Genomic DNA, 25,145 nt, shown 5'->3' with positions numbered 1-25,145 from the left:
AGATACCAGCCGAATTGGATGAAGGAACAAAGGAGGCCGCAGAGGTGAAAGCCCAGGCAGGGTGGCTGACTGGGGGGGGGGCCTCCTTGGCCATTCAAGGTGTTAATTCCTTCCCGGCCCTGAGTCCAAGGAGCGTCAGGTGGTGGGCTGCAGGCGACCCTTCCAGCAAAGCTCTCAGTTCACCCCCCCTCTCCCCCTGTGCCCCAGATGGTGGGGCCAGAAGAAGGACCACCAAAAAGCCTGGGCAAGGAGATGCCTCTTTATTGGTGCTGGAGCTGTTCCTCAGGAGGCTGGGCCTCGAGACCCTCAGGAGGATCCTTGCCCTTGGCTACTTCCTCCTACGAGGGATACTGTGTCCCAAGGGCACTTCTTCCATCAGCTTCTGCAGAAGGAGAGAGAAAAGGATGCCACTGGAAGCCTAGGGCTCAGACACAGGCTGGACAGGGACTTCTAGAGCATGGGTCAGAGGTGAGGCTGGGGGGGGGAGGCTTTACCTGTAATAGATGGGCATGGTAGGCAGCAGTGTCCTCCCCGGCCATGGGCTGTGGGCGCACGTGCAGGTAGCGCTCCACAGCCGTCTCCAGCTCCTCTACCTCATACAGGGTGGCGGGGTCCAGCGAGTGGGCATTAATGAGGCTCACAAGATATTCTTTGTAGTGTGCCCTGGGGAGAGGACAGGGTGGGATCATTGTTCTTCTGTTTGGCTAATATCCAGCCAGTGTACCCTGTACATTGCCAGTCACTGGCACACTCACACGAATGAGACTGACAACTCTTGTCACTTGCATGGGTAGGCACCGTCTCCCTGTGCATGCTGCCAGCTCCTACCTAGCCACACCCGTGCCCAGAGAGCACCCCCTCTTGCTTCCCCTGTAGGACCCACTACTCCAGGAGACCCCCTTCACTCCCCAGCTGTACCCTCCCCAACACTATGCTCCATGCCATGCCTGACACTCACTGGCAGAGGCCAGCATGGCCAGCCGGAGTTTCCTTGCCACAGGCTTCATCACGGAACCCATTAGGAACCTCTTTCTGCTCCATCACCCGGCAGCCACCTAAGGGTAAGGGAAGGAAGGGATCCTTGTGCTGGGAGGAGGTCACTAACCACGAAGCCTCCAGAGAACCGGGTTATCAACGGAGGAAGCACAGGCCGAGCTTGGACCACACACCTGAGCCTCCCCTTTACCCACAACACAGTGGGAGCCCAGCCTGCTCTCACCCCCCTCCCAGGCTTGTCCCAACACTCACCGCCAGGTACCGCCCGGGCCCCCGCTGGGGGCTCTGTGTTGAACATGACATTATTGTCCTAAGGAGGGGCAGATGGATGGGCGTTAGGTTCCCCTTGATGTCAGCCCTGCTGCATTGCCCAGCAGAGAGCCTTTCCTTTCTTGCCCCCCAGGGCCCTGCCTCCTACCCTGGGCAATCTGCGAACCCAACCAGGCTAGCCAGCCCTGACCTGTAGCAGCTTCTGGAGCCGGAGAGCAGTCCAGTCCCGCAGGTAAAAGAGGCAGTCTCGTGGGTGGTGGCCATGCAGGGACTTTTTCACCCTGCAGTTAGGGTCTGGACATTTCTGGCAGAAACCCAGATGGGAGAGGGAAAGTTGGAGACGGTTGGGGTCCTGGCTTCTCAGAACCCCTGCATGAGGGGTGTAGGGATGGGGGAAGATGGAGACATTGGAGGGTCTGGAGCAAGCAGAAGGGGGGAGGGGACAGAGAGGTGCTTTACACCCCACTGGCCTCCCCTTCTCTTCCCCTAGGCTATTCCTCCATGTCTTTGCCCCCTCCCCCACCCGATGGCAGCGGCCCACTATCCTGTTCCTTCCTTCCCCATCTCCAGGCTCACATTCTTGGCGTAAAAGGCATTGTAGCAGCCACTGCAGAACTGGTGGCGGCACTGGGTGCAGTGAAAGTGCATGCAGCCTCCTCGGGCCAGTGCGTACGAGAACTTGCACTTGGGGCAGTCTGCAAAGGACAGCAGGTCAGGGCTGGGGCTGCCACTGCTCCTCTAGGCTCTCAGGATGAGAGGCTGGCAGCGACAAATGACCGGGCAAACAGGCCTCGTGGTCCGCCCTTACCAATGCCATTCTCCTGAAGATACATGGCTAGGCCCTGGGCCTGGTATTCTGGGTCATTGGTGCGTTTCCAGTTCTGGAAATCCTCGCAGCTCCGGCCTCGGTGCTGCTCCTCCCACTGCAGGAGGGAAAGCAAGCTTCACCTGAAAATTCCACCCTAGGCCCTTCCTGTCATACCTAGTGCTCCCTGGCTGAGTTTATGGCACTGTCCTTCACCATTGGCTCCCATCTCAAACCAAGAGGCTGGCCTTGGTTCTTTCATGTCCTCATACTGGCACATATTCACTGGCAGTTCTTCAGTCCACCCCCTAAGCCTATCTCAGTGCTGTTCCTTTCTCTTCATCTCTACTGTGGCCGTGCTACTCTAGGCCAGGTCAGGTCTGGCCTCTGTTCCAGGTTTCTCTGCCTCCACCCCTGCTGGCCTGCGATGCAGGCTCCACGTGGTGGCCCAGATGCCTTGGAGAGTGTAAGGCAGGCAACTTCCACAGCACTGGGAGTGTTCCAGCTTCAAGATTTAGTGGGAGGGTCTCAGGTGGTCATTTTGTTATTACTGTTTTCTAATACAGATGTCGCTTTTTGGTATCCATCATTAAACTTTTTAGAATATGTGCTGCCAAAATGAGCGCTCAAATATTAAACTTCTTAAAAGGCAAATGAGATAGTATCACCCCTTGCTTAATCTTAGAATAAAAGGCAAATACCTTCCTCACTCGGCCTCAAGGCCTCTCCTGATCTGGCAGCTAGCTCCTCTCCAACCACCTGCCACTCTCACCCTTGCTCTTGGGGCTCCAGCCACACAATATTTTTTCTGACTTTGGCCTTTCCATGTGTTGTTCTTTCTGGCCCGAATATCCTTTGCAAAGTTGGCTTCTTCTTAACTTTCAGGCCTGAGCTTAAATTAAACCATTTTTAGAGAAGACTTGTCTGACTTCTCTATCCTACATAGGTCCGTTCCATTATTCCTAATCTCAAATTCCTGTTTTCTTTACAGAACTTATCGTGTATTTATGCTCTCCCCCTCCCACACTCCCTTTCCCTCCTTCCTCCTCACCTTTCCTTCCTTCTCTTCCTCCCTCTCCCTTCCTTCCTCCGTTTCCTTACCTTTCACCCTCCCTCCCCCTCAGCCTCCCTCTCTCCCTCCGTCCCTCCCTCCTTTCCTGACTAGTCTGCAGGCTCCTTGAGGCCAGAGCTCACGTCTGTTCCACGCTTTGGTATACTCTGAGTCTGATGTAGTATATGCCGGTAGCTAGCAAGTTCTTTCTGAAAGGATCAATGTGCCTCACCTGGCGCTTACAGCGCACACAGAAGGTCTGGTGACACTGGGGACACGTTGCCTCCAGCTGCTCCCGTTCATATATGAAGCCAAAGGAGCACTGTAGGTACAAGAACATAAAGCTATATGAGACCTGATCTGGCACCCTGCCCTCTTCCACCCACTCGTCAGCTCCCCTTGGCAGGCCACTTACCTGAGCACACCACAAGAACTTGGGGTCCCGCATGAGCACACCCTCAGTCAGCTTCTTGTGAAACAGTGCATAGGCATCTGGCTCTAGGCTCTCCCGCAGCTGGGGACAGGAGACAGAAGTGGTGGGTGTGCAGGGTTCCTGTTCAAAGCCCAGGGCACCCCGAGTCCTAGGGACTGCAGTACCTGGATGTCAAGTGTGGAGAAGTAGCTGAGCAGCTGTGTGTCATCAGTGAGGTCGGGGCGGCCACAGGCGGGGCACACCATGTCAGTGATGTGCTTCTCCTTCAAGGCGATGGTGAAGTGCTGGCGGAAGCAGTCAGGGCAGATGGTGCACTCACAGGAAGTCAGGGCCTGCATCTGCAGGGTGAGGCCAAGAAAGGAAGGGATCTGAAGCCATCGCTGCCAGCCTGGGGACGGGGCAATAGCCAGGGGTCCACTGAGAAACCCGAGTCTAATGAACAACTGCCAAGGTAGCAACTTCCAACAAGTGCCTGGCAGGCCACCTAAATGTCTGAAGACTCTCACAGAAGAAAACAGTGGTGAGGCCTACAGTAAATGGAAGAGTGCTTTCAGGAAGGTAGAAAAGTAGAAAACAAAACACAACCCAACATGTACAGAGCCAGTCTAACTAAATGGAAGTGTATTTGCCCCAAGAACTGCTACTTCTGGCCTAGAGTAAGCAGGGGCTTGGGAGATAAGAGGGGCCTGCTCCTACCAAATGGATATTTGATGATGACATTGAAGAATTCCTGGTTATTTTCTTGGTGTGTCAATGGTATTTGTAGCTGTGTTTCAAAGTCTTACCTTTCAGAGATACACACTCAAGTGTTTACAGACTGACTACATGATGCCTAAGATTTGCTTCAAAGTAATTGTGTGTGTGTGTGTGTGTGTGTGTGTAGATGGAATAAAGACTGGTTAAATACTGGTGATTGCAGAAGCGTGGTGAGGAATACGCAGGAGTTGGGGGGACATGGAGGAAGAAAACTGACATTTTGTGCTTGTAATGTTCCATAGTGCAACTGTAAAAATAATGGGGGGAGGAGGCGGCCTATTCCTGCCCTCCCCTTCCAAGACACTGTCTGGAGCACGTGGGCAACTGCAGAGCAAAAGACAGGGTCGGAGACAGAGGCTGGCGCGGAGCAGGGCCCAAAGGGAAGAGTCATGCGAAGGCCAGGTGCAGAGGGGACAGGCTTACCCTGTTGCGGGGCAGGGCCCAGCCGCACACAGCACACTCCTGTGCAAGCAAGCGGCGCAGGAAGGCCCGGTCCTGGCTGTGCCTCACAGCTTCTACCACGTCCCCCAGCTCGTAATTCCTAGGTGTCTCCTGCAGCAATGACAGTGCCAGCTCTGCCCGGCCCCAGCTGGGGAGTGTGTAGACTGCCAAAAGCCGCCTAACCAGACTCTGCAATGTGATTCAGGGGGAGGGGGAAGAAGTGGCTGTCACAGCCCAAGAATCCTACCCTTCGGCCCTCCCTCTGCTCCTCCAAGTGGATTCTCCTCCCGGCACCTGCTTATCCGGCCCATCCCAGGAAGGGGTGGGATCAGGGCCCTTGTCCCAGAGGCGCTGATGGAAGGGCTCCAAGCGCTGGCGCTGGAGCTCTGTCAGGGCCCGGGCCACATCACCACCATGTTGGAACAATGCTTGAAGAGACCCCTCTTCAGGCCCAAAGCCCAGCGACCTGAGCTCCTGCACCTGAGAATTGGGGGTGGAGAGGAGTGAAGAGGGAAAAGGCAGGCAAAAGAGTGTAAGAAGCTCTGAGACCCACAGTCCTCAACCCCCTCCCCCACCAGCACAGCTGGTACCTTCCTCCGCCGGGCCCTCACACACTCTTCCACAGCTTCGTCAACATTGCCATGCCGATCCAGCCAGGCTTTCCGGGCCTCCTGACAGGAAAAGGCACCCAGCCCCGGGTCCTGCTGTCCAGCCAGCTCGGCCACCATCTCCAACACGTAGGGTAGCTCTGAGCGTAACCACTGCAGGGGTACTTCGGTGCCTGAGTACTGTAGAGCTGAGAAGACCTCCTCTGGACAGGCACCTGCAGCTTCCCCTTCCTAAGGCACAGTTCCACCCCGACAGATGCCCATCAGGAAAGGCACCCTCCACCCACTCCCTGCCCGAACCAAAATGCTGACAGTGGTTAGACGTATGGATCACGTGAGTAGTGTACGGCATGGCACTGGTCATGTGGGAAGTGTTCAGTAAGAGACAGCTGCCGCTAACAACATCAAGTTTTACAAGAACTTGTATTAATCTACAGTGGCCTTTCCTTTTCACAACTAGCTCAACCCTACCTCCTCCCAGGCCTAAATGCTTACCCGGATCTTGGTCACTAGTTGGAGACCTTCTTCCCGCATCTTGTCTTGGCGCTGCTTCTCGGGGTCCACACAGGAACTGGGAAGGGGGGCACTGAGGCGTCGTGGAAGCCCTGGCTCAGGGAGTCGCTCTTCCAGTGAGCTGGCATGGGGCCAGGGAGCATGCTGTATGGAGATGGGGCTGCTGGTCCGGTTGCACATGGCACACACCCAGCCAGGGCCCGAGTTGCAGAAGGTACAGTGAATACAGTACCAGACTGGAGTCTGAGCAGAGGAGAGCACAGTATCTCCCTGCTGGAAAGGCAAAAAGAATTATCCAATTGAAAGCTGGCTGAGGCTCAAGATAGAAAGATAGAGAGCTGGGGGGAGAGACACAGAGAAACTGAAGGAAACAGGAGATGAAATAGAGAATGGCCTGTGGTAACAGATGCAAATAAAGAGCTGGGAAGGCCAGGAGCAGGTTACCTGAAGGGGCTGCAGGCAAATGCCAGTATCCCGAGAATCCACCACCAAGCTAGGAGGCTGAGCCAACCGAGGTCTCTCACAGATGGCACATAGCACAGCTGCCGCCTCATTCTCAAAGGTGCAGCTCTGGCAGGCCCAGCGACCCCGTGCAAGCTCAGATTCTAGGCCCCCAGCTCCTTGGGAACCCTCGATCCCCAGCCCCAACCCCTTACAGCCTCGGGGCCGATCACAGGCCACACAGAGCACTGCCCAAGATTCATTTAGCATGGCACAGGCAGTACAGTGCCAGGGCAGACGGGCATTTGTGGAATCAGGGGAAGCTTTCAGCATAAGAGAGCTGTCTCCCAGGGTCAGCACGGAGGTTGACTGGGTCCGTGATTGAGCTGACGCAGGCAAGCTGTAATGAAAAAGCAGAGGTCTGTTGAGGGGGCCCTGGTGCCTGGGTCCCTTATTCCCGGGCATCCCTCATTCTCTGTGGGAAAACACAGACCCTGTCCTTTGCACGTATTGTTCTGTCTGGAACACTCCATATCCATAGCCTGTTTAATATTTAATTACATCTTGCTGATAGATATCCTTAATGTTGGGCCTAACCTATACTAGGTGCTTAGAAATCCTACTGATTGGGCGCATGCTTGGTTCAGTTGGTTAAGTATCTGCCTCCAGCTTAGGTCATGATCCCAGAGTCCTGGGATCGAGTCCTGCATCGGGCTTCCTGCTCCTCAGGGAGTCTGCCATTCCCTCTGCCTCTCCTCCCACTGATTCTCTTAATCTCTCTCTGCCAAATAAATAAAATCTTTAAAAAAAAAAAAAAAGAAAAGAAAAAAAAGAAAGAAATCCTACTGATTGAACAGATCCTTTAGGCTAGGTTCCTCCTCTTCGTATTTGCACAACATAATAATCTATCTTGCTGTGACTGATACTTGCTTTAAATGTATGTCTGTGACCTCTTGGAGGGCAATAACTGCCTGCGTGTCTTCTATGAAAGTCTATTTATTTTTCAAAGATTTTATTTATTTGCTAGAGAGATAGAGTACAAGCAGGCAGAGTGGCAGGCAGAGGCAGAGGGAGAAGCAGGCTCCCCGCAGAGCAAGGAACCCGATATGGGACTCAATCCCAGGAAGCTGGGATCATGACCTGAGCTGAAGGCAGCCGCTTAACCAACTGAGCCATCCAGGCATCCCTGAAACAGTCTTTAGCATAAAAACTGACACACAGTAGATATTCAAGTTACTGTAAGTTCTCTCAACTTCACTCCCATCCAGAAGAGAAGATCTCTCACCTGGGGGTCAGGTGGGTGGCCTGGGGGGCCCCAGGCAGGGTCTGGCGGAGGTGATGGGCACGGGATGGGTGTCCATGGAACAGGCGATCACAAGCTGGGCACAAGGCCTGTTTACAGGCTGAACAGTGCAGTACGCCTGGGGCAGAGCCACAGAGGAAGCAGGGGCCAGGAGTGGAGCCTGAAAAATAGGAGAGAAAAAAATTGAACCTCTTTCTGAAAAAGACCAAGTTACATCTGAATTTGCTGTGGGAGGGAACAAACCACAGACTACTTTTCAACATACCCAGACCCAAGGAAGCAATTTTAATCTCTTTTATTTAATTTTTTAAATTTTTAAAAAAGATTTTATTTATTTATTTGACAGACAGAGATCACAAGTTGGCAGGAAGGCAGGCAGAGAGAGAGGGAGAAAGCAGGCTCTCCGCTGAGCAGAGAGGCCGATGCGGGCCTCGATCCCAGGACCCTGAGATCATGACCTGAGCCAAAGGCAGAGGCTTAACCCACTGAGCCACCCAGGTGCCCCAATTTTAATCTCTTTTAAAAGGCCAAGAAGATACACAGAGCAGGGCCCCAAATTTCCATCAGTTTGCTCTACTGGAAACTGTCCCACTCCCCATTACAGGATGAATAATACCTGGGGCAGAGGGTGTGGTGAGGGGGCCAGGAGCAATTTCTCTCAATAAGGGGGCAAACTCTGAGAGCTGCAGTATCTGAGAAGAAAAGGACAGGGCAAGGGTTTGGGGACACACAGTCCCACAACCCCTCTCCCCTTTGGTCATCAGGTCTTAGAGCCCTATCCCTACCTTGCTTACATCATCCTCAACCTTGTCTTCCAGGAGCTGCTCCAGGGCTTGTTGTCTTGGGTGAGTATTCTGCAAACAAGGTAAGAAGAGTTTCCACCTGGAGTCCTAGGAAAAGGCCCGCCCTCAAAGCCATGGTCTCCCAGCATCCACAGCAAGAACAGTATGGGGAGTTCCCAGGTTGCTATGGGGACTATGCCCATGGCTCAGCAGCATGAGGTCCCTAGCCTGCCTTTGGGAGTGAGGCTGGGCTCCCCAGACCTGGTATTTAAGTCCTCAGGACTAGAGACACTTCTTCAACATCTCACCTGTAACAGCAGGCTGAGCTCTGTCCGAAGCAGCAGCACTTCCAGTGTGACTGCAGCCACCTGGTGCTCATCAGGCTCCTCCTGCCCCTCAGGGAAACTCAATCCATCTGGTTGCTCCTCTGTGTAGCCATACAATCGCAGAACGTCCCGGCCCCCCTACCACACATTCAAACCAGTCACCACCCACCAGGCCCCCTTCCCAAAAGGTGTTGGGGCACAGTCTCCGGCCCTTTCTAGCCAACCCCCCAGCCCAGGCTAAGTCCCCTTCTCCCACAAGGGGCCCAGGGGCTTCACCTGCACAGCATCCACCGTACTGCGAAAAACAGGGTTATTAAACTTGACCCCGCGCCAGTACCGGGGCCGCTGAGGGCTGAGGAGGTTGCGGCCATATTTCTCCAGGATGTTCAGGGCCGTGGACAGGGTGTTGAGGTAGTTTCGGGGCTGGGAGCAGTCAGAGAGCGGAGAGCTGTGAGTCCCACCCTGGGCTCCGGTCCTCCAGTCCCCCTCCCGAGCGGGGCCGGTCCTCACCTCCCCATGAGCATTGCAGCGGACCAGGCGTGAGGCGTCCAGCTGCAGATAGCGGGCTGCTGGCGGCAGGGATGTGACCAGTAGCGGCTGCAGCTGCTCCATGGAAAACACCTGCCCCGAATCCTTCCTCAGGGCGCTCGCCAGCTCCTCACGGGCAGCCAGGAAGGCCCGCTCCTCCTCCTCCCCTGGCATCCTGAGACAGGAGTCAGCCCCAGCCCCGTCGCCCGCCGGGACCTGGCGCAGGCTGTGCGCGGTCTGAGCGCCACCCCTCCCGCCTGGTGTCCGGCTTCGCGGCCCGACTCGGTCGGCGAAGCCGCCCCAGGTCACTCGGGCCACGGTCAGTCTCCGGCCCCGGGCCCCGCGCCAGGGTTAGCCGGGAACAGGAAGCACTAGCAAAGAGGGCGGGATTGCGACCTAGTTTCAGGGGAAGGGGCGGGCTTTAAGGTTAGGCCGGGGTGGGGTCAGGAAATCAGGAGGCGTGGCCAAGAGGGAAGCCAGGGCCCAGCCAATGAGAAAGCCAAATGGTTCCTGGCTCCTCCCCTAGAGCGTTTGGGCCTTAAAATACCTACCTAGCTCTCTTCCCCGCCTTTCTCTAGGCTGGTTCCGCCCCTTTCCGGATGGCCCTAGGCTAGGGCTTACTTTATTTCCTTCAAAACCTTTTCTATTAGATCAGTCGGCCTTGCTCCGGTCCCCACCGGGGAAGCCCCACTCTGCCGGGACTCAGCTTTGGCCACTCTGGGGCCCACTCAAACGAGTCCTGCCCCTTCCTGCTCTCCTGGAGGGATCCCCGAGACTGCTCCCTTCCATATTTTCCTAGTCCTCAGCCCCCGGCCCTCCCCCCCACTTCCACTCTGATCCCTCTCGGGCTCCTCCCTGCAGTCGAGCCTTCTAGGGGGAGCCCCACCACTGACCACCCCGTTTCCCACTCTCCAACCCCTCCGACCCCCAACCCTGGACTTTCCCGGGACCGCTCTGACTCCTCCCTGGAAGCCCCTCCCCTTCCCCGAGGGACAGCCCCTGTTCGGTAACCGCTGTCCCACTTTTATCCTAGCCCCTCCCTTGGACATCCCCTGGGCTTGTGACTGAGTCCGCACCGCCTCTACTAGTCGCAGCAGGCCGAGAATGACTGAGGGGCTGCCTACGGTTTGCTGCCTGCCAGAGGGAGGGGGAAAAGAAGGAAGGGGGCGGGGCTGAGGGGGGCGGGGCTGAGGGGGGCGGGCCTGGACGTGGGGAGTGAAAGCGAAAGGCCAGGCGGCGAGCTAGGAGAGCGGAGATCTTGCAACTGGAGCAGCATGGCCAAGCCTTGTGGGGTACGCCTGAGCGGGGAAGCCCGCAAACAGGTAATGGGGGATCGGGAGGCCACGAAAGGGCCGGCGAGCCCTCCTGGTTAGTGGCCATGCTGGGTACTCCAGGGGATCAGGGCTGTGCCAGAAATTCCCCCAACCTCTCCTTAGAGCTTTCACTTCTACCTGGGGATTCCCAGTTCCTGCCCTCTGGCCGGTCTCTGCACGGAGCCTGAGCTACCAGGGAAATCTGGCTTGTGGTAGGAAAGACATGAGCCAAGTTGGAGGGCATCCCTTTGTGGGTGGGATCTCACTCTTGACAACTGAGACCCTTAACCAACATCCGGGTACTGCTCTTTGTGCAGGTGGATGTCTTCAGGCAAAATCTTTTCCAGGAGGTAAGTCTCCTAGATTCAAGCGATTTGACTCGGAACCTTAGACCAGTACTTGAGAGCTGCAACCTCTCAGAGTGACCCCCCCCAAACCCACCCTGGGCCCTACTTCCCGTATCAAACCTTCATCCAAGGCTCCTAATTATTGATCTCTACCTTTAATTTGACTCCTCTTAATATTCTCTCCACTTCTGCTGCTTCCTCTCCCCTCTTTTGGTGTGGAGGGAAAAGCTGTGGCCCCAAAGTCCTAACCTTAGTTCTGTCACTTCCCAGCTTGGGCAAGTCCCTTCACTTCTCCTGGCTTCAGTTTCCTTATTTTTAAGTATTGGAGTCAATGATTTACAAGGGCCCTTCCAGTCTTCACTTCTCTGACACCTCTGGAGTGTCTTCTGAGATTCCCCACCCTTGCAATGTAACCCACAGGCAGAGGAGTTCCTCTACAGTTTCTTGCCACAGAAAATCATACATCTGAATCAGCTCTTGCAAGTGAGTAGTATGGGCCCCTCCCACCCCATCCCAAGGCCTCTCTCCTCTCTATCCACCCCCTCTAGCTAACAACTGGGCTCAGCATGCAGAGAACAATTTGAGTGGTGGACTGGAAACATTAGGATAGTGTGAGGCCTGAGTATAGGGAGAGAGTTGGGTGGGCTGTGTGGAGGGAAGTCTGTGACTCAGAATGAGGGAATAGGTTGGGTAGCCGCTGACAGTGAGCTCTATGCAGGAGGACTCCCTCAATGTGGCTGACCTGACCTCTCTCCGGGCCCCACTGGACATCCCCATCCCAGACCCCCCGCCCAAGGATGATGAGGTGAGGCACTCGGGTTGCAGGGCTCAGACTATAAACCGGGTGGAGATGATGGCCCTCCAACCTCCGAGACTTTTCTAAAGCTGCTGTCCCTCATTTTACCTTAGATGGAAACAGATAAGCAGGAAAAGAAAGAAGGTAAGAGAGGGAGGGGTGGCTAGGGAAGAGGAAACGGCACATTGCCTGCTGGAGGAGAAGGGGCCTGAATGTCCTTTTTTTCACAGTTCCCAAGTGTGGCTTTCTCCCTGGAAACGAGAAGGTTCTCGCCCTCCTTGCCCTGGTTAAGCCAGAAGTCTGGACTCTCAAAGAAAAATGCATTCTGGTAAGCCTGGGAATTGGGAGAAAGAGAAAGGGAAGACAAGTCGGGCCTGGCCCTTGTCTCCTTGAGAGATGCAAGTCCTTCATTCAAGGGCCAAGTTTACATAGGAAACTTCCTCTGTGCTTTGGGTTTGGATACCTTGTGTTCTCATTCTGCTAGACTTCTGATTTCACAGTGGTATCCTTGTAATCAGAGACCGTGCTGTATCCACTCCCATAATGTCAGAACCCACCTCTTACCAGGTACACAGTGCAGGTGTTGTGCCGTCGTGAGTTGGTTTAAGAGCTTGGGCCCTAGAGACTGCTTGGGCCTAGATCCTGGATCTATCACTTACCATTCTGGTTGCCTTAAGTAAGCTTCCTGGACACTCCGTGACACAGTTTTTTCATCTATCGAGTGGGTACAATAAGAATATGGATCTTGAGAAACTGCTGTGAAGATTAAATGAAATATATGTGTAGCATAGTGTCTGGCATGTAATAACTCTTCAATTAAATACAGCTATTATTAGAAAGTGGCAGTAAAAGGAAAGACCCAGTAAGTTTGTTGAATGATTTCTACATGATTATAATTTAGGTGATCACATGGATCCAGCACCTGATCCCCAAGATTGAGGATGGAAATGACTTTGGGGTGGCAATCCAGGTAAGAAAAGGGTGTATGAGGACATTGAGAGCAGGGAGAGGCTTGGCAAGTGAGAGATAGGAACTAGACATAATCTGGGAAGAGGAGGAGGAAGATGGTGGGTGAAGGAGGGAGGAGATGAAGTGTTTTTCTTGCTGCCCATCTCTCTCTCTCTCTCTCTTTTTTGAATCACAGGAGAAGGTGTTGGAGAGGGTAAATGCAGTCAAGACAAAAGTAGAAGCCTTCCAGACAACTATTTCCAAGTGAGGGTAGCCGGAGGGCCAGCGTGGGGGGTGCTGCAAGGACATGTCTTTGGGATTCCTTTAGCTGGGCAGTCCCATCAGGATGATGGGGGCCTCTGGGAAGGGTCTGAGGGAATATCTCCCTCTCTCTCTACCCGTTCCTGTGTTTATTCCCTTACTTTCGGCAGGTACTTCTCAGAACGTGGGGATGCTGTAGCCAAGGCCTCTAAGGAGACTCATGTAGTGAGTACATAGTCACCAGGCTTCTAGCTGAGGCTGGTTGGAGGTGGGGCAAGGAAGAGGGGCTAGAGGTCTTCCCTGTCTGTTTTCTGACTTTTCCAATATGGGAAATACTAACCCAAGAACACTGGCTAGAAAAACTGATTTGGACCTCAAAAACCTTGACCCCTTTCTTGGCTTGATCCTGTGGGATTTCATGTCTTGGTCCTGAGAAAGGCTCATCCTCAAGTTACCTATTCCCTATGTGAGGAAACCAGATTAATGTCCCAACCTCCCATGGGGCTGACTCAACTTTGCCTCCCACATCCCAGATGGATTACCGGGCCCTGGTGCATGAGCGAGATGAGGCAGCCTATGGGGAGCTCAGGGCCATGGTGCTGGACCTGAGGGCCTTCTATGTGAGTGCGGAGGAAGCTCCTATGGGAGATGGTTGAGGGGGAGAAGGGAGAAGCCAAGAACCTGATTACCACTCTTCTGGCCTTCTTCCAGGCTGAGCTTTATCATATCATCAGCAGCAACCTAGAGAAAATTATCAACCCAAAGGGTGAAGAGAAGCCATCTATGTACTAGTCCAGAGCCAAAGTAATAATAATAATAATGATAATAATAATAAATGACCTATTCTTTGTGTGAATTACCTCTGGTGTGTGTCATTCATTCAGAAGGCATTTATTGAATGTCGCCTATGTCCAGATACTGAATGTGAATGTGGTGGCAGGAAAGAGAGGGGATGTATGAGGCCAAAGATGAAGGGGAAACCCATCCTGTTCTTAAGAAGGCATCCTAAAGAACAGGGTGGAAATTTTGACCTGTCATGATAGCTATATAGATAGCCTGTATTTGAGAATTTCACAAGATTATTTCAAACATTTAGAGGGCTCGTGAGTGCTTCCTGGAAGAAGTGGCATTTGCGCAGACTCCTTTTAGGAACAAGGAGGCCTTGGACTGAAGGCTGAGCAAGGAGAAAGCTCTGGGACTGAGATCAGGGAAAGGAAAAAGAACACCACTCATCATCAGCTCAGTGCCAGCCGGGAGAGGGAGAGGTTTCACTGGGAGAATTATGGGTGAAGGGTGGGACTCCTTCTCAAGGGCTGACAAGGAAAAAAACGCTCTGAAGGCACTATGTTGAAGGACACACGGCAGGACATTAAGGGAAGGATGGGTCTGTAACTTTTTTTGTCCTCTTTCCTCCTCCTTCAGCCAATTGCGCCTTTATTTCTGCTGAGGCTACATTAGGGAAACCAAGGTCCAGATACCCTGTAGTGGCAAAGGTAATACGGCTCATCGGTGACGGAGCTGGCCTAGAGTACAAATCCACCCATTCAATAGTAGGAAGAAGGCAGTCTGCTTCATTCCCAGGTGCGGAAATCTGGCGCTGGCTCTCTGGGACACCCGAAGCGGGGCGCGCGCTCCACCCTGCCGGCTTTGCTGGTCCTGGGGTGCGGGAGGCACAGGTATCAGACCAAGCCATTCTGCAATCCTGGGTCGAAGTCGAGTAGCTTAGCCAATCAGCGTGCGGGCAGTTCTCTTTAGTTTTCAGTTGTGGATTCTTTCCAGTTCGCAGGAGACAAAGGCGGGGCAAGGTTTGGGCGCGGTCGATGATTGGGCAAAATGAGAACCTTTAAGCCTATCGAAGAGCACCACGTGGGCGGGACTACAGAAACGGGGGCTGCTTAGAGCAGCCCGCCCGGAGTCCCCCAGACCAGCGGAGATCTGTGGCCGCCCTCTGGGGGCGGGCGGAGGCGGAGTTCGGCACTGCAGCATGCAATCCGTACAGTCTGCGTTCTGGGCCAGGTGGGGGCCGGGCGCCGGGACCCAGGTCCCTGGGAGCCGGCGGGCTGCCTTCGACCCGAGTCAGCGTCACTGCCGAATCTAAGTGAGGGGGCAGAGGGAAGGGCCAAGGAAGGCGCCGGGGAGGGAGCTTCGCGGACGCGAGCTGGGGCCCCGCTCGCCATGGGGGAGGTGGAGATCTCGGCCCGGGCCTACGTGAAGATGTGTCTGCACGCCGCCCGGTACCCGCACGCCGCCGTCAACGGGCTGTTGCTGGCGCCCGCGCCGCGGTCGGGAGAATGTCTGTGCCTCACCGACTGTGTGCCCCTGTTCCACAGCCATCTGGCCCTATCCGTCATGCTGGAGGTCGCCCTCAACCAGGTGCCGCCTCTGGACGCCCACCCACCACCGCGAAACCCCTTAACACCCCTAGCCCAAGTCCATCCCTGGCCTCTTGGCAGTAGTGCGCACCTACAGGGCGTCGCAGCTGAGTTTCTGACGGCCCCTTTCCCACGGCAGGTGGATGTGTGGGGCGCGCAGGCCGGTCTGGTAGTGGCTGGGTACTATCATGCCAATGCAGCCCTGGACGACCAGAGGTGAGTGGAGTAGCCAGAGGCAGAAGGCTAAGGGTTATGGGATGGGGGATCAAGAGAACTCTTGGTCATTCCTTCCATCTTTCCTTCGTCAAATGCTTAGGAGCGGGGTCTGTATCCACCAGGCACTAGGCTGGGTACTGGAGTGAGGGAATATAGAGAAATATGAAGAAGGTCCCTGGAGGAGCTCCCGTGGGGATGGGGAGGATAGCTGTGTATCAATAAGTTGACACCTGGCTTTAACCGAGGTGACCTCCCCTCCGCCAAGTGCTGAAAGAACACAGGGGAAGCCCAACTAGCAACTTAAAAAAAAGAAAAAAGGAAAAAAATTTTAAAAGATTTTATTTATTTATTCGCAGAGGGAGAGATCACAAGTAGGCAGAGAGGCAGGAGGGGCCGGGGGGGGGGGGGTTGCGGGGGGAGGAGGAGGGGGGGCGGTGAAGCAGGCTTCTCGATTCTCGCGGCTCAATCCCAGGACCCTGAGACCATGACCCGAGCCGAAGGCAGAGGCTTAACCCACTGAGCAACCCACGCGCCCCAAAAGGAAATTTTCTTATATAAAATTATCTACTTAAGTTTTAATCACGTATCTGGATCAAATTATACAGTTTTGTAATTTGCTTTTCCCTCCTCACTTAGTAAATATCTGCCATCTTTTCATCTCTACACCAAGATTTGCCTTATCCTAACAGCTATATAGTATGAGTATGGATGTACCATGATTTATTTAATGCCTTAAACATTGAGATTGTTTCCCATCTTTTGTTAATATAGACACTGTCCAATTATTACATTTATAAATGGAATTTCTGGGTCAGCATATGTATAATATACTATTTAAATTTGGGTGGTTATGCCAAATTACCCTCCCGAAAGACCACCTTTGATCTCCAACTTAACCAGCAGTCTAAGCACGTGTTCCCAACTGCACTCAAGCATCAAAGCAGTTGTGTATGAAGCTTAAAGCAGCCCTGACCCCCAGGCCTGGTACAGGGAAAGACCACCACTGTACCATCATCTAGGAGACCAGGGAGGTCCAGCTCAGATGGATAGGTCTACCCATGGTCAACTCCTCACTCCTCTGATCTTTCCTCTACACAGTGCTGGACCCCTGGCCTTGAAAATTGCTGGGCGGATTGCAGAATTCTTCCCTGGTGCAGTCCTTATTATGGTGAGGTTTGGGTTTCAGGGTGGGGAGCTGGTGAGAAAGTAGGAAGGGGGATCCTTGAAACCCTCACCACCCCTTCCTTGTCCACAGTTGGATAATCAGAAACTGGTGTCTCAGCCTCATGTGCCCCCCGTCATCGTCCTAGAAAACCATGGTCTCCGCTGGGTCCCCAAGGACAAGAACTTGTGAGTGTTCTACTCCCTCTACCTTTTCCTGGAAGTCCATAGCTCCTGGGCCTCCTCTGTCCTTGATCTTGCCCCCAAGGGTCTTTCTCTAGATGCTAACCTCTGCCAAGTGTCAGGCCACTGCCTGCTGAGTGTGACCTCCACTGGGGGTGGTTATGATTTCAGAGTGATGTGGAGGGACTGGGAAGAATCACGGCAGATGGTGGGAGCACTACTAGAGGGCCGGGCCCACCAGCACCTTGTGGACTTTGACTGCCACCTTGATGACATCCGGCAGGACTGGACCAACCAGCAGCTAAACACCCAAATCACCCAATGGGTGGGTCCCACCAATGGAAAGACCTGAGCCAGGGCTGGGGGCATGGTAGGAGGGGAAGGGTCAAGATCCAATAAAGATACTTGGATGAAAGGACAATGGTATGACTATTTATTGTGCCTGGGAGGCAAGGGGGGGACAAACCTCAACATGCTGAAGTTGGGGCAAGTCTGGAGTCCTCTGTAAAAGATAGGAAGGTCTCTGCCAGACCCAATACAGAATGAGGGGAGGCTCTCAATAGATCATTCCTTTTGTTTCTCCCCTGGGCTTCTTAAGCTTCTCGAAGTTCTTCAAGATGATGTCATACAACACAGCCTACAGGACCAGAGAGGAGTAGGGGTCAGCCACAGGACCCCAACGGCTCCTGTGCCCCATTTCTAACCTTATGGAGAGGCTAAGGTCTGTGACCCTTCACCCCCAGCCTGCAGGGTCAGGGAGTAGGTGGCCTGGGAAAGCTGCCTCTGCTACTTGGCCCCCCAACCCTCGCTTCCTCACATAAGCGTTGCGGATCTCCATGACCATGAGCCGGATATCCCGGTACTCTGCCTCATCCAGCTCGTGCACCAGCTGCCGATAATCACCCTGTGGGAGACTTGGGTCAGGACTGACTTTAGATGTGTCCTTCCCCCACCATGCACCCTGACTTGGGCCTCACCTACCACGTGGGGCTGCTTGGCTGCTTTGGTCACGGCATCGCCCCGCTCCGAGAAATACCTGTAGGCAGTAGAAGGCTATGGAATGGGAGAAGGAAGACAGAGCCCAGGCCTCTGTCCAAGGCCAAGGCAGAGTGTGCAGGCAGGTGGAGGTGGACAGTCACTCACTTGGAGATTTGAGTGTGGAAGCCTTCCAGCTTGGTGTGAAGGGAGGTCATAAGCTCAAACACCTTCTCCTGGGAAAAGAATGCAAGGAGGAAAGTGGAAAGCAGCTGGGACTGGAGCAGTAGGGAAGGCAGAGGAGTGAAGTAGTGCTCTCACCTGGACAGCCACTCCAAAATTGTTCCCATCCTCAATCCGAGGTATCTGCAGTTGCAACCAGGTGGTGACCTGGGAGTAGGGAAAGTCATCAAAGCCACATCAGCTCCCAACCTAATTCCCAGGTTCCTGTCCTCTGCATCGGGGGAGGCATGCCAAGTCTGTCCTAAGCCCCAGCGCCTACAATTCTGGCTTCATTTGCTGTGCTCTCTCCTGCTAATACCTGGCCAGTGCGAAGTCCTACCTGGCAGAGACCAAGGAGGACAAAGGGTTGGATCTGAAGCCTGGGGGTGAGAGTGGGAGGTCTTACCAGGTTGAGCTGCTCAATGACATCCTTGATCTCAGGCTTTAGACGCTGAAGGAGAACCACGATCTTTTCATTGCAGTTCACTGGGCCACAGGGAGGACCTAGGCAGTGGGCAATGGGTCAGTCACCAGGCTGGGACTGTGTGAGGGCAGGGAAGAGGAATCCCTAGGGAAGAGCTTCTAGGAGGTGAGACTCAATCCCTTCATGGTGGTACCTTTGTCTTCATCTTCCCCTTTCTTCTTTTCATCTTTGTCTTCCTTCTGCAGGGAGAGAGGGGCTCTTGCGAGTCAGGCCTAAGGCTGACTTTTCCCATGGTTGGGTCCCTCCTCCCAGCTCTTCCCGGCTTGCCTCCTGCTGTTTCTTCCGTTCCTCTTTCTCCTTCTCCTTAACTGGATCAGGCACTGGGATGTCCAACGGGGCCTTCAAATTGCTCAGATTGGCTTCGTTGAGAGCCGGCTCCTGGTGCAGGGTGGAAGGAGGGCTAGAGGCAAGGGTATCCCTCTCACCTTGCTCTCATGGCCTCCCAGACTCCCCCTTTGACCCCTACTTTCTAGCTTTCTGCTGCCCCCAGTACCTTTAAAAATGCATCCAACTCAGAAATCTTCTTGGGGAAGTAGCTCCCCAGCAGGTTCTCTGTCTGTGTGTGAAGTTGGGGTGGGGGAAGATGTGGGTCAAAATCAAATGTTCTTCCTGGCAGTGAAGCAGGGCTGACACTGCCCAGCAAGGAAGGGTTGAGCAAAGGGAGTTAGGTAGGGCCAGGGTGCTGATGGGGCAGGTCTTACCTTGGTACACAGATCTTCACGGAACACGTCCACCTGTGGGACACAGGCAGTCCTTCACACACCTGGCTTATGGCCAGTTCGTTTGAGGACCGTACCCTTAGGGTTGTGTAGGGCCTGACCTGGGGAAGGGTGGAATGCATCCCGTGGGGCTGGGCAGGGTGAAGTGGATCCCCGTGGGGCTGGTTGTGGGGGATGAGAACATTCCTGGCGGTGAAGGGCGAATGGTCCAAGTGGGAACAGATCCCTCAGGTCTCCTGGGCTGTACAAGGAGAGGTGTAAGAGCCTCTGCGACTGGGGCAGGGACGACGTACCCTGTGGGGTGGGCCGGGGGCCCTTCCATGGGAAAGGCCATGAGGTGGCAGGGCAGCTCCGGCACCCTGTGTGTGGCCCGGGGGCCCCGCGCCAGCAAACTTCCCCTCCACGCCAGCTCTCCGCTTCACCGCACCCCGCTGAACCTCGACCGCCTGGCCTCTCCCGGCAGGCGGACCTCACCTGTCTCCCCCGGCCAGGGCGCAGGTGCTCCTGGCACCGAGGCTCACATGGGCTCCGATCGACCGCGAGCCCGACTAGCTACCGGGGCTGGGGGGCGGGTCACGGACGCCTGCAGCCTTTAGGAGCCACGCCTCCCTAAGGAGCCCCTCCTCGAACCCGCAGCGCTCACCTTGGCTTGGGCTTCAGGCTGGACCCTGAGCATGGCCATGGCCGGGGCGGGGGGCCTAGCGCCGCACGAGAAGCGGAGGGTGCACAGGGAAGGGAAAGCGAAAGCAGCTCTCACCACCCGCACAGCCTTCCTGGGTAGCGGGGGAGCGGAGATACTGGAGGGGGCGGGGCCAGCCCGGGAGAGGAGCGGGCGGAGGGCGACCGCCGTGGCCGGGCTCCCCCTGGAGGCCGAAAGGAGCGCTGCCTTCCTCTCCCTCTCCCTCCACCCGGCGGCCCGCCCCAGCCCGCCTCCCCCTCCCAGCCCAGCTCTCGGAGCCCAGCCTCTCCCTCCCCGTCTCCTCACTTCCCGCCTTTCGTCCCCCGGCCTGCTTCTACCTTCACCAAACACACTTCTTTCCAAGCCCTCCCACCCCGGGCCCGCCTCCCCGCCTCCCGGAGCCCATTGGTCGGCCACCGGCCAGTCCCCGCCTGCCATTTCCCAGCGTCGGGAAGCCTCTGGTGCTCTTCTGTCCCTGTTGGGCCTGGGACAGTGATAAGCCTTATTTGGCGCTCTTCCATGTTTTCTGGATTCCCTTCCCTAGCCCTGGCTCCACGGGCATCGTCTGGCCTACGCGGTGACATTCAGAAGCTGTCACCGCTCCAATCCAGGCCCCGGTCAGCTCCCTTCTGACCCGCATTGTGAACTATACCCCCCTATACTCTCCACACAGACTTCTCTCTGGCTTAAAGCTCTTTCTCACTTTCCTGTTGATCTTAGAATGAAATCTAAAGGGCTTTCCTGGCCCAGAAGTCTTGCCTGGCCTGCGTGGCCCCAGTTCTCCAGCAACTTCACTTTCCACGGCTTTCCCCCTTCCCTTAAACTTGCAAATAGCTGGGCCTTCCATTGTTGCTTAAACCCATTGTGTTAGATGTCATATTCATTCCTGCCTCAGGCCCTTGACCTTACCAATCCCTTTGCCTGACACACCCTTTCCCTGTTTGGGTGGCCATTAGGTTCTCTGCTCAAAAATCACCTCTCCAGAGAGAACTTTCTCCATAAAGTACCTCCCTGCCAAGTCTCTTACAAACCAGTCTGCTTTAGTACATTCATAGCACTGAAGCTCTCTGATATTTGCCAGTTTATTTTGGGGGGGAATGGCGTGGTTTAGACCTGGGGTTGGCAAACTTTCTCTAAAAGGCCAGATAGCAAATATTTTAGGCTCTTGTGAACCATATGGTGTCTGGAGTAACCACTCAACTCTGCCATTAGAGCAGGTAAACAGCCATACCTAAGTGAATTAGCAGGGTCAGGTTCCAATAAAACTTTATCTGTGGACACTGAACTTTGAATTCTGTATTTTCACAGACCATGATATATTATTCTTCTGGGTTTTTTTGTTTTGTTTTGTTTCTGTAGTCATTAAAAATGTAAAATCGTCTCTTAACTCTCAGGCCATACAAAATCTGGCCACAGGAGGGCTGTAGTTGCAGGTTCTTTGTTTAGAGCACAGACAATGGACCCCTGTCGCCTGGGCTCATAGTCACTTAACCTCTGTGCCTGTTTTCACAACTGTACAATAGAAACACTACCAAACCCACCTGCTGGTGGTGGTGGTGTTAGGAGAGCTTAGATTTATAGGAAGAGCTTAGAGACACTTAGACCTCTGCCTGACCCGTAGTGAGCACAAGAGAAATTTGTCGTTATTTGTGAGTTTATCACCTGCCTCCCCCATTACCCATCAGCCCTCAAAGAGCCGAAACCTTGTTTTTATTATTCAGAAGTCATGGAAATATGCTGGCTCAATAAACAGTTGTTAAGTAAATGTAAAGTAAAAAGTGAAAAGACAGGCGGGCCCTGAGGGAAGGTGGAAGAGGGGATTCAGTGAAGGAGGCAGAAAAAACAGTCAACAGGGCAGAGAGAAGCACGTGCTCAGCGGGAGTGCTGCCCCTACCTGTGGGCAGTCTTACCTGCTCTAGCATTGCCATTCCTTGACATCCAAGTCCCACCAGAGAGCTTGAAGTCTGCGAGGACTGGGAGAGCTGAGCACAGGAGGGATGGAGAGCGAGCATAAGGAAGGATATTCAAGGTCGCTAAGAGCAAGGAAAGGCTGAGGAGCACGAGAGAAACTGCCTGACTCCCTTCTCACCCTTCCCACGCTTTCTGAGTCCCCCCAGTCAAAGGATGAGCAGAGCCCCAGCGAGGCCTGATTTGCCTTTATTTCTTTCAGTTGTGCTTGCGGCTAGAGCGGGTCCGAGGGAAGAGCCCGTGGCCAGGGCTCCCTGGAGACCAGGGCTGATGATACCAGCTGCCATAGGTGAGGTACCAGGCAAAGGTGCCCACTGCGGCCCCCACCACCTTGTGGGTGTACTGGTGGAAATAGATGACGGTACAGAGCAGCAAGAAGTTCCAGAGGCCCAGCAGCAGCACATTGAGCAGGAAGACGAGGCGAAGGGGGGCCCCGGCTGGCAGCCCGTGGGCCAGATACTTGGCGAATACTGCCGCTTCCTCGGCCATGAGCAGGCAGCAGAAGGTGAGCAGGAAGGTGTGGGAGGAGACCGTGTAGCCCCGCCACTGGTGGCCAGCTGCCAGGCAGCTGCGGCGGTCGGGAAGCTCGTGCAGCAGCAGACCCTGGGGCAGAGGCTCAAAGCAGGAGCCAGTCAGGTCCTCAATGAGCAGGAAGGCCCGGCCGGCCCCCCGCCACACTGCGGCTCCCACCACCAGCCGGCTCAGGTGCCGTGCTGTCACTGCCACACGCCGTGTAGCCAGGAACACCACCAGCAGCACGAAGCCCCCCAGGAAGGTGCATGTCCAGCCCCACGCTGAATTCACAAACTTTCTGTGAAGAAGAGAAGAAGGGAAGCTAGCTACAGAGACCCCCTGTCCACCCTATCTGTGTCCCCATCACTGCTCTGGCTCCCATCCTACATATCAGCACTGGTTCTGTTTCCTCCCCAGCCACTTAAACTTGGCCAGCTCCTTAGAGGCCCATTCAACCTTCTAGGAGCCACATTTCCTCTTCAGCCCTGCTCCTGATTTCCCCTGGACCCCCCAACTCTGTTCCCCTCCCCCTCCCCCCAATTTCTCCTCAACCTCCTAGCCTATTTTTAGTGTCCAGACTGGCAGGAGGACAGAAGCCTGGAGTGGGGGAGCTGGGATCCCGGAGTGCAGGGAGCCGGCGCCCATAGCCTCCAGTGGACTCACATGTTGAAGAAGTTGCCGTGGCTGGCGAAGATAGTCCGAGGGTTGACGTGGAACTGCAGAAGGGGCCCAAAGATGACCACTGCTGCCAACCAGGCATGGTAGAGGCGCCGTAAGCAGGGGCTGCCCAGCAGGCGGGCGGCCTGTTCACTTCCAAAGTATAGCAAGGCAGACGCCACCCAGAGCAGCACCTTGACCAGGCAGCCCAGCAGTGCCCGGATTCGGGCCCCGGCCCCCAGCCCTGCCCCCACCGCCGGCCCCCGCTCCATGTTCCCTCCCCTCCCCACTAACCGCTTGCTCTGCTGGGCAGCTGAGGAGGGGCTGATGGGTTCCCCCCCGGACAAGGACAGGCAGTGACAGGTGTGGCAGACACAGGGCAGAGCCCTGTTGGCAGCTGGCAGGCGGGGGAGAGGGGCGGGGGGTAGTAAGGGGCCAGGGCCGAGGGCTGCCACGTCAGCAGGGTCCTAGCTTTGGCTGTGTGTCCTGACAGTGGCCTGTGTCCTTTCTTGTTAGCCCCGTGTCCCCAGGTCCAGCCATGTTCTGGTTCATGTCGGAGGGCCAGGCCTGCTGCTCAGTGTTTTGTCCATAGCTGGCCTGGGTCTGCCCATCTGTCTGGTCAGCCAGTCACCCCCACCCCTCCCCAACCTGACCATATTTGCTCCACGAGGAAACCAGGTGCCATGATGGAAATCATTAAAAAAAAAAATCTGTGCCTGCCTCATCATCAGTGTGATCCAGCCCCTCTCCTAAATTCTGAGCATAAGATGGCTGTGCACAGCCCCACATCCAAGCCAGGCAGGGTGGCGGGGTACACCAGCAGGGAAACCCACTTAGGTGTATCATGACCCTAGGGCTTGATCCAGCCCGTCTGTTGTGAGGGGCTTTGAGTCTCATAGTCTGGCCCTATGTAAACCATGGTGCTTATGCAATGCACAAGACATCGGATCTAAGATGGGACCATTCTCTGGTATAGTTATCATGACGGCCAACAGATGAACTTTAAGTGTCCCTGGGAAGGTGTACTGTATGAGAGATGGCGGGGGCCCAGTCTGGACTTTCAGGACCCCAAAGATTAGGCTTACTGCCATGTGATAGGGATGGGGTGGGGGAGACCCTACAAGGAAAACCCCCAGCTTGGAGCCTACCAGAGCCTTAGGTTATTTCCTCCAACTGGTCGCTGGATCCTAAGTTCCACACTGGCCTCCCAGCCTGACCCCCCAGGGCTGGAGCCACAAGGCAGAGAGCAATCTATCCAAGGAATGTCCCTGTTATTTAATAGCTGTTCTAAGATCCTTTTTAGTCATCCTTTGTCATTCCTTAGGACTGGTGGTCAGATTTCAGAGCACAGTGTAGGCCCGTGAAGTAGTAAAAGGAGTGAGCAAGAAAGTGCACCTGGGTTCTAAACTGTGTGACTTCTGGAAGATCAACTAATCCTCTTTGGTCCTCAGTGCTCACATCCATAAACTGATCAAGATAGATTCATCAATCAGATTCCTTCCAGATCCTAAAGCCCATACCTCAACATAGTTCCTGTTCATGGACCCTAACAGAAGACCTACAGAATGCCTCACACATTTTTGACAAAATATTTTTTTAAAGATTTTATTCCTTTATTTGAGAGAAAGAGAGAGCATGAGTAGGGAGAAGGGGCAGAGGGAGAAGGAGAAGCAGACTCCCAGCTGAGCAGGCTGGATCTCAGGACCCCAGGATCCCAGAAACCCAGGATCATGACCTGAGCGAAAGGCAGACACTCAACTGACTGAGCCATTCAGGTGTCCAACAAAAAATTTTTCATTGTAATTTTAAATAGTTACCTAGGACATAATTTCCAGTGTATTGTCTCTCTCATTCTTTTAAATATACCCAATGGATCTAAACACTACAGAGATTATATATCTTACCATTTTCCATTAAAAAAAAGTGACAAGATCTTAATAGTCGGAAATTATATTTCCATCAGACTTCCCTCATAAAAGTTATTCTAGTATGTTTTTATGCCTGTATGTTTTACTGATCACAATTCTTTACCGAAAAAGGTACGTAATTTTAAACTTATTTTTTTTTAACAATTTACC

The 25,145-nt window shown here is 54.4% G+C and overlaps 5 protein-coding genes across 9 annotated transcripts; 2 read left to right on the top strand and 3 right to left on the bottom strand.

Moving 5' to 3' along the window:
• Positions 1 to 238: 238 nt before the first annotated feature.
• On the bottom strand, positions 239 to 9,628 carry RNF31 (ring finger protein 31). 4 transcript variants are annotated; one of them, XM_046007394.1, is made up of 21 exons: positions 9,236 to 9,628; positions 9,002 to 9,148; positions 8,708 to 8,863; positions 8,403 to 8,471; positions 8,234 to 8,309; positions 7,600 to 7,777; positions 6,318 to 6,714; positions 5,856 to 6,146; positions 5,343 to 5,591; positions 5,047 to 5,232; positions 4,735 to 4,941; positions 3,720 to 3,893; positions 3,538 to 3,636; positions 3,355 to 3,444; positions 2,075 to 2,189; positions 1,843 to 1,961; positions 1,457 to 1,570; positions 1,249 to 1,306; positions 959 to 1,055; positions 495 to 663; positions 239 to 382 (listed from the first exon to the last, which is right to left on the bottom strand). In XM_046007394.1, the coding sequence occupies exons 1-21, from the start codon at positions 9,425 to 9,427 to the stop codon at positions 329 to 331; spliced, it is 3,237 nt and encodes a 1,078-aa protein (XP_045863350.1). In that variant the 5' UTR covers positions 9,428 to 9,628; the 3' UTR covers positions 239 to 328. The 4 variants fall into 4 exon arrangements, with proteins under 4 accessions (XP_045863350.1, XP_045863351.1, XP_045863353.1 ...); XM_046007395.1 differs by having other exon boundaries at positions 5,856 to 6,143; XM_046007397.1 differs by having other exon boundaries at positions 5,856 to 6,017.
• Positions 9,629 to 10,361: 733 nt separating this feature from the next.
• PSME2 (proteasome activator subunit 2) lies at positions 10,362 to 13,774 on the top strand. The gene is made up of 11 exons (XM_046007401.1): positions 10,362 to 10,575; positions 10,884 to 10,916; positions 11,334 to 11,396; positions 11,632 to 11,718; positions 11,823 to 11,853; positions 11,940 to 12,037; positions 12,611 to 12,679; positions 12,854 to 12,921; positions 13,089 to 13,143; positions 13,452 to 13,538; positions 13,630 to 13,774. Exons 1-11 carry the CDS (start codon positions 10,528 to 10,530, stop codon positions 13,708 to 13,710), a joined length of 720 nt encoding a protein of 239 aa, XP_045863357.1. The 5' UTR covers positions 10,362 to 10,527; the 3' UTR covers positions 13,711 to 13,774.
• A 1,010-nt stretch (positions 13,775 to 14,784) lies between these two features.
• On the top strand, positions 14,785 to 17,271 carry EMC9 (ER membrane protein complex subunit 9). The gene is made up of 5 exons (XM_046007402.1): positions 14,785 to 15,291; positions 15,430 to 15,506; positions 16,605 to 16,674; positions 16,762 to 16,856; positions 17,022 to 17,271. The coding sequence occupies exons 1-5, from the start codon at positions 15,094 to 15,096 to the stop codon at positions 17,200 to 17,202; spliced, it is 621 nt and encodes a 206-aa protein (XP_045863358.1). The 5' UTR covers positions 14,785 to 15,093; the 3' UTR covers positions 17,203 to 17,271.
• PSME1 (proteasome activator subunit 1) lies at positions 17,261 to 20,246 on the bottom strand. Of its 2 annotated transcripts, XM_046007400.1 has the most exons (12): positions 19,894 to 20,246; positions 19,352 to 19,491; positions 19,233 to 19,265; positions 19,025 to 19,087; positions 18,799 to 18,909; positions 18,665 to 18,710; positions 18,454 to 18,551; positions 18,147 to 18,215; positions 17,994 to 18,061; positions 17,832 to 17,886; positions 17,668 to 17,754; positions 17,261 to 17,487 (listed from the first exon to the last, which is right to left on the bottom strand). In XM_046007400.1, the coding sequence occupies exons 2-12, from the start codon at positions 19,370 to 19,372 to the stop codon at positions 17,407 to 17,409; spliced, it is 732 nt and encodes a 243-aa protein (XP_045863356.1). In that variant the 5' UTR covers positions 19,373 to 19,491; positions 19,894 to 20,246; the 3' UTR covers positions 17,261 to 17,406. The 2 variants fall into 2 exon arrangements, with proteins under 2 accessions (XP_045863356.1, XP_045863355.1); XM_046007399.1 differs by lacking the exon at positions 19,352 to 19,491 and having other exon boundaries at positions 19,894 to 20,245.
• Positions 20,247 to 22,080: 1,834 nt separating this feature from the next.
• FITM1 (fat storage inducing transmembrane protein 1) lies at positions 22,081 to 24,755 on the bottom strand. The gene is made up of 2 exons (XM_046007280.1): positions 23,074 to 24,755; positions 22,081 to 22,708 (listed from the first exon to the last, which is right to left on the bottom strand). Exons 1-2 carry the CDS (start codon positions 23,337 to 23,339, stop codon positions 22,096 to 22,098), a joined length of 879 nt encoding a protein of 292 aa, XP_045863236.1. The 5' UTR covers positions 23,340 to 24,755; the 3' UTR covers positions 22,081 to 22,095.
• Between the last annotated feature and the right edge of the window lie 390 nt (positions 24,756 to 25,145).

This window comes from Meles meles, chromosome 6, assembly GCF_922984935.1.
Source record: "Meles meles chromosome 6, mMelMel3.1 paternal haplotype, whole genome shotgun sequence".
Classification (NCBI taxonomy): Eukaryota; Metazoa; Chordata; class Mammalia; order Carnivora; family Mustelidae; genus Meles; species Meles meles.
Note: the sequence above shows the minus strand (reverse complement) of the source record. Positions and strands in the feature narration are given on the sequence as shown.

What these genes read in the sequence shown, in the direction of transcription:
- RNF31 (XM_046007394.1), bottom strand. Translation starts at nt 9,427, where the DNA reads ATGCCAGGGGAGGAGGAGGAGCGGGCCTTCCTGGCTGCCCGTGAGGAG. An exon ending in GTACGGTGGATGCTGTGCAG is followed by an intron (nt 8,864 to 9,001) that starts GTGAAGCCCCTG and finishes AATGTGTGGTAG; the next exon opens with GGGGGCCGGGACGTTCTGCG. An exon ending in GGCCCGGGCGGTACCTGGCG is followed by an intron (nt 1,056 to 1,248) that starts GTGAGTGTTGGG and finishes CCTTACCCTTAG; the next exon opens with GTGGCTGCCGGGTGATGGAG.
- PSME2 (XM_046007401.1), top strand. Translation starts at nt 10,528, where the DNA reads ATGGCCAAGCCTTGTGGGGTACGCCTGAGCGGGGAAGCCCGCAAACAG. An exon ending in GCGGGGAAGCCCGCAAACAG is followed by an intron (nt 10,576 to 10,883) that starts GTAATGGGGGAT and finishes CTCTTTGTGCAG; the next exon opens with GTGGATGTCTTCAGGCAAAA. An exon ending in CCCCGCCCAAGGATGATGAG is followed by an intron (nt 11,719 to 11,822) that starts GTGAGGCACTCG and finishes ATTTTACCTTAG; the next exon opens with ATGGAAACAGATAAGCAGGA.
- EMC9 (XM_046007402.1), top strand. Translation starts at nt 15,094, where the DNA reads ATGGGGGAGGTGGAGATCTCGGCCCGGGCCTACGTGAAGATGTGTCTG. An exon ending in CTGGTGCAGTCCTTATTATG is followed by an intron (nt 16,675 to 16,761) that starts GTGAGGTTTGGG and finishes CCTTGTCCACAG; the next exon opens with TTGGATAATCAGAAACTGGT. An exon ending in GTCCCCAAGGACAAGAACTT is followed by an intron (nt 16,857 to 17,021) that starts GTGAGTGTTCTA and finishes TTATGATTTCAG; the next exon opens with AGTGATGTGGAGGGACTGGG.
- PSME1 (XM_046007399.1), bottom strand. Translation starts at nt 19,932, where the DNA reads ATGGCCATGCTCAGGGTCCAGCCTGAAGCCCAAGCCAAG. An exon ending in AGGGGAAGATGAAGACAAAG is followed by an intron (nt 18,552 to 18,664) that starts GTACCACCATGA and finishes CCCACTGCCTAG; the next exon opens with GTCCTCCCTGTGGCCCAGTG. An exon ending in TCATTGAGCAGCTCAACCTG is followed by an intron (nt 18,216 to 18,453) that starts GTAAGACCTCCC and finishes CCCTACTCCCAG; the next exon opens with GTCACCACCTGGTTGCAACT.
- FITM1 (XM_046007280.1), bottom strand. Translation starts at nt 23,339, where the DNA reads ATGGAGCGGGGGCCGGCGGTGGGGGCAGGGCTGGGGGCCGGGGCCCGA. An exon ending in CACGGCAACTTCTTCAACAT is followed by an intron (nt 22,709 to 23,073) that starts GTGAGTCCACTG and finishes TCTTCTTCACAG; the next exon opens with AAAGTTTGTGAATTCAGCGT.